Below are 16,872 nucleotides of genomic sequence, written 5' to 3'. Positions count from 1 at the left end.
TACATACATACTTTTACCAACTTTGGTCAGAATCCCATCACTGGTTCACAAGTTATCGCGATAACAGGATTTTTACCCAACATGACCTGACCTTTGACCTCGTGACCCCAAAATCTAATCAGTTCATCTTAACTCATTATACATACCTGCACCAAGTTTGACCATGACCCCTTCAGCCGTTCTGAAGTTATCGCGGTAACAAAAACCTATCACGGATGGACAGACACCCGAAAACATAATACCTCCGGCGACTTCGTCGGCAGAGGCATAAAAATGACGATGACTGTGCTTCATTGCTGGAGGATTGGCAACTATTTTAAAAGTTCAACCATGATTGAAATAGACACCACCATATTATAGGTATAGATTTGTGGGATCGACCAGGCCCGACGTTCAACTGAACTGATTTGGGCAGGAAGTTGTAAAAAAAAAAAAAAAATATATATATATATATATATATATTGTTGCGGATATGGGATTTGGCCTCCATCCATATCCGCTTGTAAATATTCCCCTATTTCCCCAATACTTCCCAACTATCCCCAATCCCCCATTCCCTAGTCCCATTTTCTGTAAACAACACTCTGTAGAACCGACCTTCCCCTATTTCCCCCCTTAAATGTCGTGCCCAGGTTCACCGCATCTCACGTAGACAACTTTCGGACATCTTGCTAGTTATTCTTAGTCTATGTCAGTTAAGGACTCGTTTCCATTAATTCTGACTCTTCGTTGCACCAGAATGTGATTGTATGGCACCATTAGTAAGTTTAGGACCTCCCAATACCTCCCCGCAGCTCTTCCTCATGGAACAACAACACCAACAACAACAACAGCGGCGGCGGCGCGGCGGCGGCGCGGGGAGTGCGCGTCCTCACTCCGGCTTGGTTAGCCGCCATTGAACATGTGCTCCGACGGGGTTACCACGCAGGGGCTCACTGTCAGCTCCTCGTCAAGGGCGGAGCCCGGTAACCCCCCGCACCCAATAAGAAGCGGCGGACCGATTCCATCTGGGGCGGAGCTAACGAGCCGAGGGCGTCACTCCCCGCTGGACATGCGCAGGAAGACGGAGGTGACGTCAGATGCGCCTCAGCTTGGAGACGAAAGGACGCCACCTCCTAGCGCTAAGATATACCTCCCCGCCTCTCTGGACCGGACCGGGTCGATTCTGCCCCTGAGCCAAGGTGCACCTTGAGCTATCGACTGCCTGCCCTTCCTTGCCATCAATCCCTGTGTGAGTCAGTCTTGTCCCGTTTGTCTGTGGTCTGTCGGGAATAAGATAAGACTGTGTCTAAGTGCCCATCTTGCTGTGCTTTACCTCTTGCCGTGTAATCTAACCGTTCTGCATAACCAATATTATATCCTCCTCCGGAGGTCTTGAGAACTGAACCCCTTGTGTCGTTGCCTTAATCCCAGCCGTTGTGTCCTTTCCTTCATTGATCTAGCGTAGCGCGATTCGGCCAACGTTCGAGTGTAATCGGGTAAACTGTGCGAACACGGCGGCCATTCCGCTCGGCCCATCATAACATCTAAGTCGTGTCCGTAACAATATATATATATATATATATATATACACAGTCACGTGAAAAAGTAGCTGGTACACCCCATGTAAAGTTTAGACTTTTTCAACATATTTCAACATACAGGTATTTGATCTTCATTTCAACAATATTGATAGATAAAGGTGATATAATATAACAAATATCATGAAACATTTACATTTTGTAGTCCATTGTATAATTTAAATAAACATAAATGCAAATTTCGCATGTGGAAAAAGTAAGTACACCCCTACATTTATCACTACTTCAAACACCTAAAATTAGCATCAGGTGTACCAGCTCAGGTGCAAATGATTAGAACATTGTTAGAGAGGATCTTGGAGGAACCTGTCTTATTTAAACCTCAGACATTTAGTTTGGTTTGCTCTTTGTTGTTGAAATGTGCGGCGACACCATGCCTAGATCAAAAGAGCTCTCTGAGGCCTTCAGAAAGAAGGTTATAGATGCCTACGAGTCTGGGAAGGGATTTAAAAAGATCTCCAAACAATTTGAAATCAATCATTCGACTGTCCGGAAGATCATCTACAAGTGGAGAAGATTCCAAACAACTGCCAACTTGTTCAGGCAAGGCCGCCCCAGCAAGTTCAGCCCGAGAGCAGACCGCATGATGCTGAAAGAAGTCTCTAAGAACCCCAGAATGTCATCACGGGACCTACAGGTAGCTCTTGCCACTGTTGATGTCAAAGTGCACGAGTATACCATTAGATTTAGAAAGAGGCTGCACAAATTTGATCTACATGGGAGGTGTGCCAGGAGGAAACCTTTGCTGTCCAGAAAGAACATCAGGGCAAGACTAAAGTTTGCCAATAAACACCTAGGCAAAGACCAGCACTTCTGGAACAATGTGCTCTGGACAGCTGAGTCAAAGGTAGAGCTATTTGGCCACAGTACCAGAAGACATGTTTGGCGAAAACCAAAGACAGCATTTGACCACAAGAACCTGATACCAAATGTAAAGCATGGCGGTGGAAATATTATGGTTTGGGGCAGCTTTGCTGCATCAGGGCCTGGGCAGCTCACCATCATAGAATCCACTATGAATTCTTCATTGTACCAGAGGGTGCTTGAGGATAATGTGAGGCCATCTGTCGGAAAGTTGAAGCTCAACCGAAGATGAACCTTGCAACATGACAATGACCCTAAACATACCAGTAAATCCACCACGGAACGGCTGAAAAGAAAGAAATGGAGGGTTCTGGAATGGCCAAGTCAAAGCCCGGTTCTAAATCCCATCGAGATATTGTGGGCGATTTGAAACGAGCTGTGCATGCAATTGTGCATGCTGTGCAACAATTTTTTGTTGAATAAATTATTGCAAAGTCAATTTTTCATTGTTTTTTGTTCAATTAGATCACCTTTATCTATAAAAAAAAACCCACCGTTTAGAGGCCATTTTCCCCCGCAAAGCGGGGGTTGGCCTTTTCGGGGACCGTGGTAGTTGTTGTTTTTTGGTCCCCTTTTTGAAGCAATGTTTTACAGCCGGATGCCCTTCCTGACGCCAACCCTTTTTGCCGCCTTCAACGACAAACAGGGAATTACCAGTGAACTGGTACTCAATTAGCCGACCTCGGAAGGATGACAGGCTGAGTCAACCCCCCTGGCATTAATTCGGCGATCGACCGAGATTCGAACCCAGGATCCTAGGTATCCTAAGCCGGCACCCTAGCCGCTAGCCCAACACCAGGGATACCTATAGATACTTTTTAGATAGATCTATTATCTATAGATACTGTTTAAATGAAGATCAAATATTGATATGTCCACATATGTTAAAAAGATTTTAAAAACATTTCATGGGGTGTACTTACTTTTTCCACATGCGAAATTTGGATTTTTGTTTATTTAAATTATACAATGGACTACAAAATGTAAATGTTTCATGATATTTGTGATATTATATCACCTTTATCTATCAATATTGTTGAAATGAAGATCAAATAGCTGTATGTGGAAATATGTTGAAAAAGTAAAAACTTTACATGGGGAGTACTTACTTTTTCATGTGCCTGTATATATACACATACATACATACAGCTTAACGTCCACCTGAAGGACAGTACATTTTTTGTGATTGACCCCCTGAGGGACATGCTGCTGGCAGGCAGGGAACAGCCCTCATTAGAAACTGTGTGTTCATCATATGTTGCTAATTGATTTAGCAACCTCAAGTCCATCCCATCAAACAAAACATGACCATCCATTTTTGCACCACATGAGTCTTAGCTGCACTTCACACACATCTTTTTGAAATGATTAATGAATTGTGAACAATATTCTCAGTTACCATCAGACTTTTCAGCTCACGGTCCACCTCGGTCAAGGATTTGCCATACTCTTCCTCCAACCAGGCCGGGACGTCTGTCTGCAGTCATACAAGGTTCACGAGTCCGTTCGGTTTGCACACCAAAGCTTAGGCATATCCTTTTTACCTTATGTAACATTTTGGCAGCCTCAGAATGATTGATCGTTTATTCTTAGTTGCACCTCTCTGCTTTATTTCATTTGCATCAAGGTCTCAAGATTTTCTCCAGCTTGGATATAATCGATAGTGTCATGGAATATAACAAAACAAGCCAAAGGTAAATGTAATAAAAGTGTGCTACCTGCATCCGTGCCTTCTTCACCAAACCACAAAGAGTCTCTAGGACCATACCAAATTGAATGTGTTTGTCCAAGTCAATATTGAGTTCAGACAAGCTGTTGGGCCACCTCCTGCTGTCCAAGTCAACCTGCAGGTGAAAAAAGAAAAAAAGAGGGTCTTAAAAGTTGAGTGCTGGATGCATGAGGAGGATATGGTAAAGATCCAGGTAGTTCAACTCACCTGCATCTGCCTAATCTTTGTGAAGATCTCATTCATGTCTGAAAGCTTCTTCTGTGCTGCCTTCTCAACTTCCTGACTCATCCTGCATGACAAAGTTGAACAGTGGTGTTTAACCCAACATCCTGACATCACACCACCAAGCTGGCACTTTTACTGCACATAAACACAAATTCAGGGACGGCAGATGTTTTCTGGTGATGACAAAATTAAAGACCATATATCAAAGTCTTTTCAATGTCATATAGCCTGATGGGAGGTAATTTTAATGCCAAAACACCATTAGCTCAACACCGACACAATAAGAACTCAACAAAGTGAAGGAAACACAGGAGTTGTTTTTCTCATTGAGTAGTTCAAGCAGCAGTTGAGTGCAAAGGAAGAACCACGTTAAAAGTGGAACACCGAGGGACTCCAAAGAAGATATTTGGAAATTTACATGATGTAGGGAGCAACAGGAACTTTACATCACTGGAATTTAGTCCTTTCCTGTCTGCCAGCATTAGTTGGTGAATGTTAAAGTCCTTCGTGAAGAGTAGATGAGCTGTCACCACCGGCACCATGGCCAAATAACAAATTCCTGCTTTAACCTGCAGAGGGCACTGTATCAGCGGCACAGTTATGCCCTCAGTCAATAATGCCACCTGCAGCTTTGTGCTGCACCTGAACGACAGAGAAATGCCTCCTTTTACATCCCAAATCCTTTTCCAACCTGGAGCCAGCAATTTGGATTTTATAAGATTTAATCTCCATATACCACCCAACCCAAAAGTATTTCCAAATAAGGCCCATCGTATTGCAAACATTGATCCGACCGTGCCACCTGCTTGCACTCAACAACAAACATACATTCATGTCAGTGTTGTGAATGTGTGGTGAAGAACTATATACCCTGTTAGTCCTTCGTTTACATATGCAAAAAAATGAGTACAAATTATTTGTCATCAATACGTTAATTGTGCAGGACAAATTATAACATGCACGACAAACACCGTAATAGACATCATTGTATTTTATGCCAATTACGACACGAGCAGATGATGGACAAACATATGATACAGTGCCTTCAGAAAGTAAATCGAGATTGTTTTTGTCACTGATCTATATATAATCTATCTATAATTCCAGTAATCTCTGTGTGTTTGTTTGTACGTTTGTACGTTTGTACGTTTGTTTGTCTGTGACCGCTGTTTCTCGACAACCACGGGTCCGATATACTTTAAACTTGCCAGGTATATTGCTGGGGACCCGAGGATGTGCCTTTTCAAGGTTTCATATTAATCGGACAATTACTTACCGAGCTATGTCCAAAAAACGATTCAACCAATCAGAGAGCAGCGAGCTATCGCGTGTGCCGAACGTGGCGGACACACTCTGCCTCGGATGGCACATTTGAGAGCGTATTCATTTATTTCACGTTTGCAAACTATGTTGGCGCTATGTTGCCGTTAAACTATGTTTTAAAACTAATAAAAACCATTTCATCTAAATAGAGGGGGGTGGGGATTGTCACTGTACTCGCACGAGCAGATGGCGGAAGTGCCTGACCGCCAAGTGAAGTCCGAGCAACTCGCGGTCGAAGGTACTGTAACGGCGTTCGGGCGGGCGAAGCTGCCGGCTAAAGAACGCCAGCGGTTGCCAAGCTCCGTTTTAAAACTAATTAAAACCCCGGGGGGATTGTCACTGTACTCGCAAGCCGTTCGCCGTTCGCTTTGGCGTTGCGAATGGACCAAAACATTTCATGGACCAAACCATTTCATGTAAAGCGTTCGCCGTTCGCTTTGGCGTTGCGAATGGACCAAAACATTTCATGGACCAAACCATTTCATGTAAATAGAGGGGGGGATATAATTTTAGATATAGATATAGTACGGGCATGCCCTAGTCTATCTATAATTCCAGTAATCTCTGTACGTTTGTTTGTCTGTGACCGCTGTTTCTCGACAACCACGGGTCCGATATACTTTTAACTTGCCAGGTATATTGCTGGGGACCCGAGGATGTGCCTTTTCAAGGTTTCATATTAATCGGACAATTACTTACCGAGCTATGTCCAAAAAACGATTCAACCAATCAGAGAGCAGCGAACTATCGCGTGTGCCGAACGTGGCGGACACACTCTGCCTCGGATGGCACATTTGAGAGCGTATTCATTTATTTCACGTTTGCAAACTATGTTGGCGTTAAACTATGTTTTAAAACTAATAAAAACGAATTTGCGATTCATTCGCTTTCCTGCGCGTTTGTGCACGCGATGGCGATTTCTTTACCAAACTCCGGAAGCCGTTCGCTTTGGACCAAACCATTTCATGTAAATAGAGGGGGGGGATTGTCACCACTCGCAAGCCGTTCGCTTTGGACCAAACCATTTCATGTAAATAGAGGGGGGGGGATATAATTTTAGATATATATATAGTACGGGCATGCCCTAGTAGTATATAAATACCCCATAATGTCAAAGTGAAATTTCTTTTTTCATTTTTTACAAAATAATTTAAAACGAAATACAGAAATATCTAATTTACATACAGTCGTGGCCGAAAATATTGGCACCCTTGCACTTTTTTCAAATAATGCACCATTTCTTCCAGAAAATTGTTGAAATTAAAAAATCTTTTGGTATCCACAAATGCATTTCTTTGGTTTGCAGTGGAACAAAAGAAAAAAAAGCTGAAAAAATTACTAAATCTTAGCTTGTTCCACACATAAATCCTGAAATGGCCCGGACAATATTATTGGCACCTTTTAGAAGTTGTTTAGAAATACACTACTCACAATAAGTTAGGGATATTGTGGGAGTGTTTATTTTTTTTATAGGCGTTAGGGTTAGGGTATTGAAATCAAGAATGCTGTGTTTTTCACACTCATTAATAACCATAGAATTAGGACCAACAACTTTTTTCAACATAATTAATACACAAAATCAACCACACCGAAGAACCTGCCAATATCCCTAACTTATTGTGAGTAGTGCAATTAGATTTCAAGCAGGTGATTATCCTTTACTTTGGAATTGAACTCACCTGTGGTGAGTTGCAGGTGCCTGCAATATAAAAATCACTCATTCAACCAGTTTGAATAGAGAAAAGGAGTCATTCAGCTGTTTTGTGTTACTGTGTGTACCACAATGAGCATGGAGAAAAGAAAGAAAACCAGAGAATTGTCTGAGGAGGTCAGACACAAGATTCTAACCAAGCATGGACAATCTCAAGGCTACAAGTCCATCTCCACAGACCTTGATGCTCCTGTGTCAACTGTACACAATGTTATCAGGACATTTAAGGCCCATGGCACTGCAGACAACCTCCCTGGGCGTGGCCGCAAGAGAAAACTTGATCTATGATTGCAGTGAAGAATTGTTCGAATGGTGGAGAAAGCACCTCAATCTACTACCAAACAGATTCAAGCTGACCTTCAGACACAAGGTACGACAGTTTCAACTCACACCATCCGTCGCCAACTCGATGAAAGGGGGTTCTATGGTAAGAGACTCAGGAGGACCCTACTGCTGAGAAAGCCCGACTGGAGTTTGCCAAAAAATACCTGAACAAGCCAAAATCCTTCTGGGAGAATGTCCTGTGGACAGATGAGACAAAATTAGAGCTTTTTGGTAGAGCACATCATCTCTATGTTTACAGAAAACGAAATGTAGCCTTCAAAGAAAAGAACACCTTCCCTACAGTCAGACATGGAGGAGATTCAGTGATGTTTTGGGGTTGCTGTGCTCCCTCTGGCACTGGGTGCCTTGAATGTGTGCATGGCATCATGAAAATCAGGAGATTACCAAGGTATTTTGGAGCGCAACATTCAACCCAGTGTGAGAAAGCTGGGTCTCCATCAAAGGTCATGGGTCTAGCAGCAGGACAATGACCCCAAACACACTTTAAAAAGAACCAGGAATGGTTCAAGACAAAACGCTGGACTGTTCTGAAGTGAGCAGCAATGGGTCCAGATCTAAATCCCATTGAACACCTGTGGGGAGATCTGAAAACAGCAGTTGGGAGAAGGCACCGTTCAAGTCTGGGAGAGCTGGAGCAGTTTGCACAAGAAGAGTGGGCCAACCTGCCAGTAGAGAGGTGTAGGAAGCTCATTCATGGCTACAGGAAGCGCTTGACTGCAGTTATTTTGTCCAAAGTCTGTGCTACCAAATATTAAGTCGAGGGTGTCAATCATTTTGTCAATGCCATTTCTTTTTATTTTCTGATTTAAAAGGATATATTAAGTTCTGAATCAAAAACAAAGATTATGTAATATCAGCAGTGAAATAATGAATTGTGGAGACCAAATACTTTTGTCAAGTTCAACTTATTTTTAGAGAAAATTGTGAGTTAATTGAAAAAGGTGCAAGGGTGCCAATATTTTTGGCCACAACTAAGTATTCAGCCCTTCAGTCAATTCTTCGTAGAAACGCCTTTGGTGATTTCGGCTTTGAGTCTTCTTGGGTATGTCTGTATCAGCTTTGCACATCTGGATTTGGGGAGTTTCTCCTTTTCTTCCTTGCAGATTTGCTCAAGCTCTGTCAAGTTGGATGGGGAGCGTCGGTGAACAGCAATCTTAAAGACTTTCCACAGATTCTCAATGAGATTCAAGTTTGTGCCTTGGCTTGGCCACCTCAAGGACTTTCCCGTTCTTGTTATGAAGCCATTCCAGTGTTGCTTTGGCTGTATGCTTGGGATCATTGTCCTGTTGGAATATAAATATTCACCACAGTCTAAGGTCTTTTGCACTTTGAAGCAGGTTCGCCTCAAGGGTTTGCCTGTATTTGGCTCCATTAATTGTTCCCCCTATCCTTACTAGTGTTCCAGTCCCTGCCACTGAAAAGCATCTCCATAGCATGATGTTGCCACGACCATGTTTCATGGTAGGGATGGTGTTAGATGTATGATGAGCTGTGCTCTGTTTCCACCAGACGTAGCACTTTGCATTCAGGCCAAAGAGTTTCATCAGACCACATAATATTTTGCCTTATGCTCCCAGAGTCCTTCACGTGCCTTTTTGCAAACTCCAGGCGTGCTGTCATGTGCCTTTTTCTCAGGAGTGGCTTCCGTCTGGCCACTCTCCCGTAAAGCCGAGATTTGTGAAGTGCTACAAAGACTGTTGTCCTTCTGACGGGTTCTCCCATCTCAGCCAAGGAAATCTGTAGTTCTGTCAGTGGTCATTGGGTTCTTGGTCACCTCCTTGACCAAGGTCCATCTTGCTCAGTTTGTTCGGATGGCCAGCTTTAAGAAGAGTCTGGGTAGTTCCATATTCTTTCCATTTCCTAATGATGGAGCTCACTGTACTCTTGGGAACTTTCGACACTCTAGAAAAATTGTTATACCCTTTGCCAGGTCTATGCATCCTCACAATTATATATGGGTGTTCTACGGACAGTTTTTTGGACTTTATGTTGGACTTTATATTGAAATTCGACACAAGAGGAGGCCATTCAGCCCTGCGCTACACAAACACCAGATTAAATAAATCAGTCTTGAAGCTAAGGACTAAATTTCATTGGGGGATTGGGGAGGAGTGCGTATGAGAAAAGTGTGGCAGGTTCAGGGATATTAGCAGGGTAAAATTAAAGGGGTTGTTAAAGGGGAAAATTTTATTTTTTTATATTGGGTGGGAAGGAGGTGTGGAGAGGTGGGCCAGATAAGTTTTAGGGTGAAAAATATTCAATGCCGACCACACACTATCCCTTGCCGAGACCCTTTCATGCACATCACACACAGCACAGACATAAACAATTACCCATGCATACTCAGGCTCCTCACAAGTTCTGCCAAAATCCCTGCACCCCTCTATCCCCAATGCTGCTAGGTACCTATCTAATTCCTATTTTAACCCTATCTTCTGTTTATTCTACCACTACCTTTCCAGGGAGACAATTACTTTCCGGGTGAAAGACCCTTACTTTGCTACCGGCTTAACTCCCCTCTTATTTACTCTCAGGCTATGGTCCCTGGTCCTATCACTGTCTATTCTGCTTAGGTTACTGTATTTTACCCAGATTGCTACACCTCCTCCTACTTTCACACCGATCCACCTTGTAGCCTTCGAATCCTGTCCTCCAGTTACTCTCCTCATTAAACCAATTCTCGCTTACCGCAACTATATCACACTCTTCGCTATCTCCGTTGGTCTCAAGCTCTTCCCTCTTATTGGTATAGAATATGTTTAACTTTTCCTTTCCTGATATTATATTTTCCTGCCCGGCCTTACCAATCAAATCTATTTATAGCCTCTTCACCCTCCTCTCACCTAATAGAGCCTCAATTTATTTTTCAACTCCCACTGCAAACATTACGGCCCCCTTTCTATTTAACACATGACCGGCCTTCTGGAAGCACTTGCTTTGCCCCCCCAAAGTGATTCTCACTGCTTCCTCTCCCTGCACTATTCTTCCAGCCATAGGTTGACATCAATTACTCTGCTCAAATTATATTCAATTTCTTGATCTATGGAGAATTGCAGAAAACATTACCTCACAACCCTTTGCTTTCAGTCGCTTACCCTGCACCTATTTTTCAAAACCTCCGAGTAAACTTTCCCGATATAATTTGCTCCGAGGTGTGCCACAATAAACTCCTTCCTGCCGTGACCCGACATGATGCCATTTAACCTTCCTTCAACGTCCCTAACTCCTGCTCCTTCAAAAACTGTACACAACTCCATGTCTACGATCTGTTCTGCAGAATGAAGAATCTACATATTTAACTGTTTCATTGTCCACAAAAACGGTCTCTCAGACCTCATTCCTACCTATCTTGATTGCTTCACCCTCACCACTGCCTACACTCGCTAACCCCTCACCACTACCTGTACTTGCTGCCCCCTCACCACTCCACGCACTAGTTACACCCTCACTACTGCCTGCATGCTGACCCCCTCACCAATGCCTGCACTCACTACCCCATCACCACTGCCTGTACTCACTACCCCCTCACTCCTGCCTGCAGTCGCTACCCCCTCACCACTGCCGACACTAGTTACAGCCTCACCCCTGCCTGCACCCACCACACCCTCATCCCTGCCTGCACTTGCTACCTCCTCACCCCTGCCTGCGCTCACTATATCCTCACCACTGCCTGCACTCACTACACCCTCACCACTGCCTACACTAGTTGCAGCCTCACCACTGCCTGCACCCACTACACCCTCATTCCTGCCTGCATTTTCTACCCCCTCACCACTGCCTACACTCACTATACTCTCACCACTGCCCGCACTGGCTTCACTCTCACCCCTCCCTGCAGTCACTACCCCCTCACCACTGCCTACACTAGTTACAGCCTCACCACTGCCTGCACCCACATCCCTGCCTGCACCCACATCCCTGCCTGCACCCACATCCCTGCCTGCACTTTCTACCCCCTCACCACTGCCTACACTCACTATACTCTCACCACTGCCCGCACTCGCTTCACTCTCACCCCTGCCTGCAGTCGCTACCCCCTCACCACTGCCTACACTAGCTACAGCCTCACCACTGCCTGCCCCCACATCCCTGCCTGCACTTGCTACCCCCTCACCACTGCCGACACTCACAAAACTGCCTGCACCCGCTACACCCTCACCCATGCCTGCACTCACTACACCCTCACCGCTCCATACAACCTCACCACTGCCTGCACTCACTACACCCTCAACCATGCCTGCACTCACTACTACACCCTCACCACTCCCTACACCCTTGTACTGCCTGCATTCACAACATCCTCACCACTCCCTGCAGCCTTAAAACTGCCTGCATCCGCTACACCCTCACCACTGCCTGCACTCACTAGTCACTACACCCTCACAATGACATTGAAGACATTGCCCATATGATGTATGACCTTAGAACCGTGAAATGAGCAGTTTGATGATCAACTCAAAACCAGAGATGTAGTAAATAACATGGTCATGAAAACAAACCACAGATGAGCAAAGACCATCAAAGTATCTCCAAACGAGTGGCAGAAACCACCGAACGAAGTAACATGCTGGAGTCAAACCTTTTGTCGTGATCTTGAACTGATAATTCTTTGCTCATGAGTGCTTCCAAGAACACCTTCCAAGCTTTGTTGACCTCCTTCACGGACAGCTCTCCTGGAATTCGCACCCGCCCAAACTCCACCCACACCTGTTACATGCATGACGTAAACTGTTAGGACATGAAGTCTGCCTCTATGGAAAGTTTCCATATTCTCATTGCAAAGTCAAATGACCAACTTAGGGCGAGAAGACATATCACTTTACAGGTGACATAAATATAGTCTTCCAATCATTTTCAGAGGCCATGGTTTCTTTATTTACATTTTTCCCAAAAACAAAATAAAAGTTTCAACACAAACAGTACAGATTTCTTAGTTTATATTTTCCTCATCTTTCTCCAGTTCATGTCTGCCCTCTTCTTCCATTACACGTCCACCATTTCCGTCATCGTACAACGCAAACACGTACCTGCAAGGCTTGGTGCAAAGTCAAAAGTGCTTCCTTTTCTTTCTCCCTCTTGGGTACCTCCTGCTCTTTCAGCTGCAACAGCCACGCCCACATGGCCTGAAAAGGTAAGTGCAGTCAGTGCACCATAAGGTGTGTTATCTTAAAATAATTATTAACATACAAACAACCTTCAATCAATGCATCGGCAAGATGGGTTCTAGGGTTAAACAACAACATTTTGACCTCAAATCTTTCCAAAAACTCAATTTCATTCACAAAAACTTCATTTTCATTCATTCCATTGAGTTCTTCAGTAGTCACAATTATTCCCAATCTTCTTGTGGAGTCAGCAGGGAAAGATTTTGGCCCAAGTCTTTCATGAACTGGCTTGGCCTGCTTTCGACTGAGTAGGATAGAGCAGGAATTTGCAATTTTGCCAGGGTGTCGGCGATAACTCGCCTACTCTTTGCGAAGGACACCGTGGGAACTTCAATCCACCAGCTGGGTCCTCCAGTTTAACATCCTTCTAATGGACGACACGCTGTCGCCTTGCATGCAAGACACCAGAGTGGCAGTTGATAGCTGAGCCAGGATTTCAACCCAGGCCTCACAGCTCAAAGGCAAGTGTGCATAGGCTGTCCTGTTTCTGAAAGTTTCAGGTTGTGACCATCACTGTCTAGACTGCTCCATTTTACATTCATCTCATTGGGAAAGAGCAAATTGAGGAATTGCTTCAACGCCAATAGCAAAATCACCTTGATTTCCATGGGGTCTTTGGGCAAGCCTCGCTCTGTGAGCTTTGCCGTGTGATCCTTGAGCCACCCGAGCAGGGCACGGGCATGGCGCAGATACTCCGTGCTCTTCTCATCCACATCCTGTGTGTGTCGGCGACAGAGACAGACATTTGCACAAATTTTTGGGTACCTCCATTAGTTCTGGTTTTTTTGTTTTGTTTTATTGAATTTGTTTGGTGCCATCATTGTGGCAGCAGATGCCTCGAGGCTGGACTACGTACATTGATGGTGATGCTGCCGGAGCCATGTTGGCACTTGGGGAAAGCATCATACAGCGTTGACACGTAAGTCACGATAGACTTCTCGTCTGGAGTTTCAACATCAACATCTGGTTGGAGAAAAATAGATGGAGAAGATATGGAATGTCTTTCGTGTACCTAAGAGATGACCTCACATCAAGGATGAACCAACAACATCAATGAGGACAATTGCGGTCGGAATATTCAAACGAAAATATTCTCCAGCTCAAATTCTGAAAGGCAACACATCTATACTGTCCACAAATATGGCCACATTCTTTACCCCCATTCCACTCTCTTTCTGCTCTTCCCTTCCCTTTCCTTTCCCTCACAATTTTCTTTCCATTATCTCTGAATTCCTCATACACACCAGCATAATCCTCCCTCCTCTGTTTGATTTATTTGTTCAATTTAATCTGCAACCATCTCCATCTATAAGTATGTAATAAATATACGAGCAATGAAGTATTTTCTTTGTTTATTATGGACCACATCCATCACTAGGTAGTGTGTGAGAAAGAAAAACAGGTAAAACTACTCCTTTGTTATCAATTTCTGTTCATGCACACCTTTCATATACTATATATTTATTGCAGGTACCAAGTGGGATGGAGGTCGGGGGCTAAATTGAGAAAAATTAGAAATGAGAAGAGGAACAGAAAGACGACAGGACAGAAGAATATGATTATAGGAGTGTTGCAGCAAGGAGACAGAAGTGGATGGAAATCAGATGGAAATCTTTTACAAAATGCAAAATCAGGAGAAGAAACATAGAAAGATTGGGAGCAAATGTTTACCCTCAGGGTCCAGGAGCTGTGGCACGTGAAAGTTTATCTCTGCAGTTGAGAAGGCGCGCTCAAGGTTCTCTCTTGCATGTTGGACATACACCTTCTTCATGTCCACAAGATCAGGCCTGTGGATATCTTCGGGAGTTATTGTACAAGATTAAATAGAAGTGTGCTATAAAGGTGAAAATAATGAAGGTAAATAAATTCTGTTAGTATGGATGGGTCTCGTCAAATTTTGGTTCAAAATTTCCACCCACAAGTCACACAAGGCAATCTCTTTAAGTGACCTTTGAAGCAACCAGTGCGCAACTCCGCAAAGCAAAAATCCGCTTGGGTCTCGTCCCATTATCCTGTGAACTCATTTCTGAACAAACATCTCTCGTCTCCACGCTTCCCACCCACAACACACCGATGTTTGTGTATGATGGCGTTAAAAAGCTTCCCATCTCGCCAAGACGTGGTAAAGTTCTCACAGTGCAACTCATGGTATCCATCCGTCATCTGCCGCGCCCAAAGGAGCAAACCATTCTGTGCCGTTACCTTCTTGTTCTGACCTTCTACCTGAATATCCGACACCTAGAGGGATTTAAAATCGACAAACCACCATGAGAATCCACCTCGGAGATCGTGCATTCTCTGAACAAGTGATTGGATGGAGTTACTCTGTCATGTCTGAACAATATTTGTACAAACACAGGAGGAGATACATTATATGAATGGAACCACTTTTAAAGGTTACAAATGGTCAGGGACATGATAAGCTCACCTGGAAGTGCAAAATAATTGTCCAGATGAGGCCCAAAATGAGTTTCGAGTTTCCATCTACAATTTCCTCACTTCGAATGTTCACCAGCTTCACCTGCAGGAGGCACACACATAGATCCCATTATAGCCATACAATGAATCGGATCTAGGAAGACAACTTGGGCAGAGTAATGCAATTTATCACATAAATTACATAAGGCCACAAGTCTGCGCAAAACTAAGTTTGCACCGGTTTGCCATCTGGAGCTAAAACAAATTAAAAACAAGAAAGAGCAATCAGAAATTGCACACCCTCGCCAGGACGTGTTTTTAGTGGTTTTTAAGGCTTTTTATTTATTTATTTTTTGGGATACAGAATCGAGGCTCGTGCAAGAGCTAACACATTGAACATGAAAACATGCACAGAGACAGAAAACATGCAATGAAGGGAGCGGGAGACAAGAGGGGGAGAGAGGGAAGTACACAAGCACAACAACAGAAGAGAACAGGGATGTCGGTAGATCTGTGGAAGGGGGAGGGCTGGGTGGGAGGGGGGGGCTAGGGGGAGGGGAGGAGGGAGGAGTACATTGTATAAAGCAAACTAACACTTCTTGGAATTTCAGGAAAGAAGTTGGGGATTTAAAGAGGCAGATTTGGGGCGTTTTAACGGGGGTAGAAACGATCAAGGTTTTGGATGGGGGAAGATAAGAGATGGTGGTGAACAGCTGTTTTAAAGACCTGGAGGGAGGAGAGAGATTGAAGGGAGTGTGGGAGTTTGTTCCAGAGGTAGGAGAAAAGAGGAATGAAGGAGTGAAGGTGAGCAGAGAGTCTTGATTTTTGCAGTTTCACCAGAAGAGGGTTGCTGGCAGATCTTGTGTGTCCTGTAGGAATATTTGGGGGACAGAGCACAGACAGAGAAGGAGGAGCAAAGCCGGAGAGGAGTCGGTAGAAGACAAAGACCACCAACCTGCCTGCGGTGAGTGAGTGAAAGGCCCTCAGAATCAGCTTCATCGCGGGAGATTCCAATGATTTTTGAATGCTTTGGTTTCAACAGCGTGAAGCCGAGCTAGGTGTGAGCCAGGAGCACCAGCCCAGAGGGGAGACCAGTAAAGTAAGGCTTTTGTGTTAAAACAAATATGGCGACCGAACCACGTAACCTATGATGTCATAATTATGAATAAAAAATTTTTCAGGCAGAGTCGCTCCCTATGGTAACATTTTGTGTCAATCGGACCAACGGTTGCCGAGAAAATTAGTTTTTAAAATGCAGACACGCCACATGTACGCACGCACGGACGGACTAAACCGAATGCCTAACCCTGCTTTTTGCTTCGCGAGTGCAGGATAATATCGTGCAATCACATCTTTCAACCCTCCACCCTTCCTTGATCCCTCCAAGATGCACACATTTTATCAGTAACCCCCTCCTTGTTAACGGCCCAAATATCCAGACTCAACTCTCTTCCTCACCAATTTGTTCCTCATAACCTCCGCCACCGAAGCTGGAAGGAGGTTATGTTTTCA

At 44.2% G+C, this 16,872-nt stretch overlaps 1 protein-coding gene across 1 annotated transcript in view; it reads right to left on the bottom strand.

Annotated features, from left to right (window-relative positions):
- Positions 1-16,872, bottom strand: part of LOC137422397 (epiplakin) — a 147,788-nt gene that overhangs the window by 105,889 nt on the left and 25,027 nt on the right. The window contains exons 5-14 of the mRNA XM_078772581.1: positions 15,371-15,463; positions 15,014-15,180; positions 14,614-14,729; positions 13,799-13,905; positions 13,539-13,658; positions 12,805-12,900; positions 12,357-12,484; positions 4,381-4,462; positions 4,163-4,288; positions 3,844-3,921 (exon numbers count right to left, since the gene is read on the bottom strand). Of these exons, the coding sequence (XP_078628707.1) occupies positions 3,844-3,921; positions 4,163-4,288; positions 4,381-4,462; positions 12,357-12,484; positions 12,805-12,900; positions 13,539-13,658; positions 13,799-13,905; positions 14,614-14,729; positions 15,014-15,180; positions 15,371-15,463 (1,113 nt within the window). The remainder of the gene's footprint in view (positions 1-3,843; positions 3,922-4,162; positions 4,289-4,380; positions 4,463-12,356; positions 12,485-12,804; positions 12,901-13,538; positions 13,659-13,798; positions 13,906-14,613; positions 14,730-15,013; positions 15,181-15,370; positions 15,464-16,872) is intronic.

This window comes from Myxine glutinosa, chromosome 2 (genome assembly GCF_964187855.1).
Source record: "Myxine glutinosa chromosome 2, kmMyxGlut1.1, whole genome shotgun sequence".
In the NCBI taxonomy this organism is placed as follows: Eukaryota; Metazoa; Chordata; class Myxini; order Myxiniformes; family Myxinidae; genus Myxine; species Myxine glutinosa.
The sequence above is the reverse complement of the archived record's forward strand: the minus strand, read 5'-3'. Positions and strand labels throughout refer to the sequence as shown.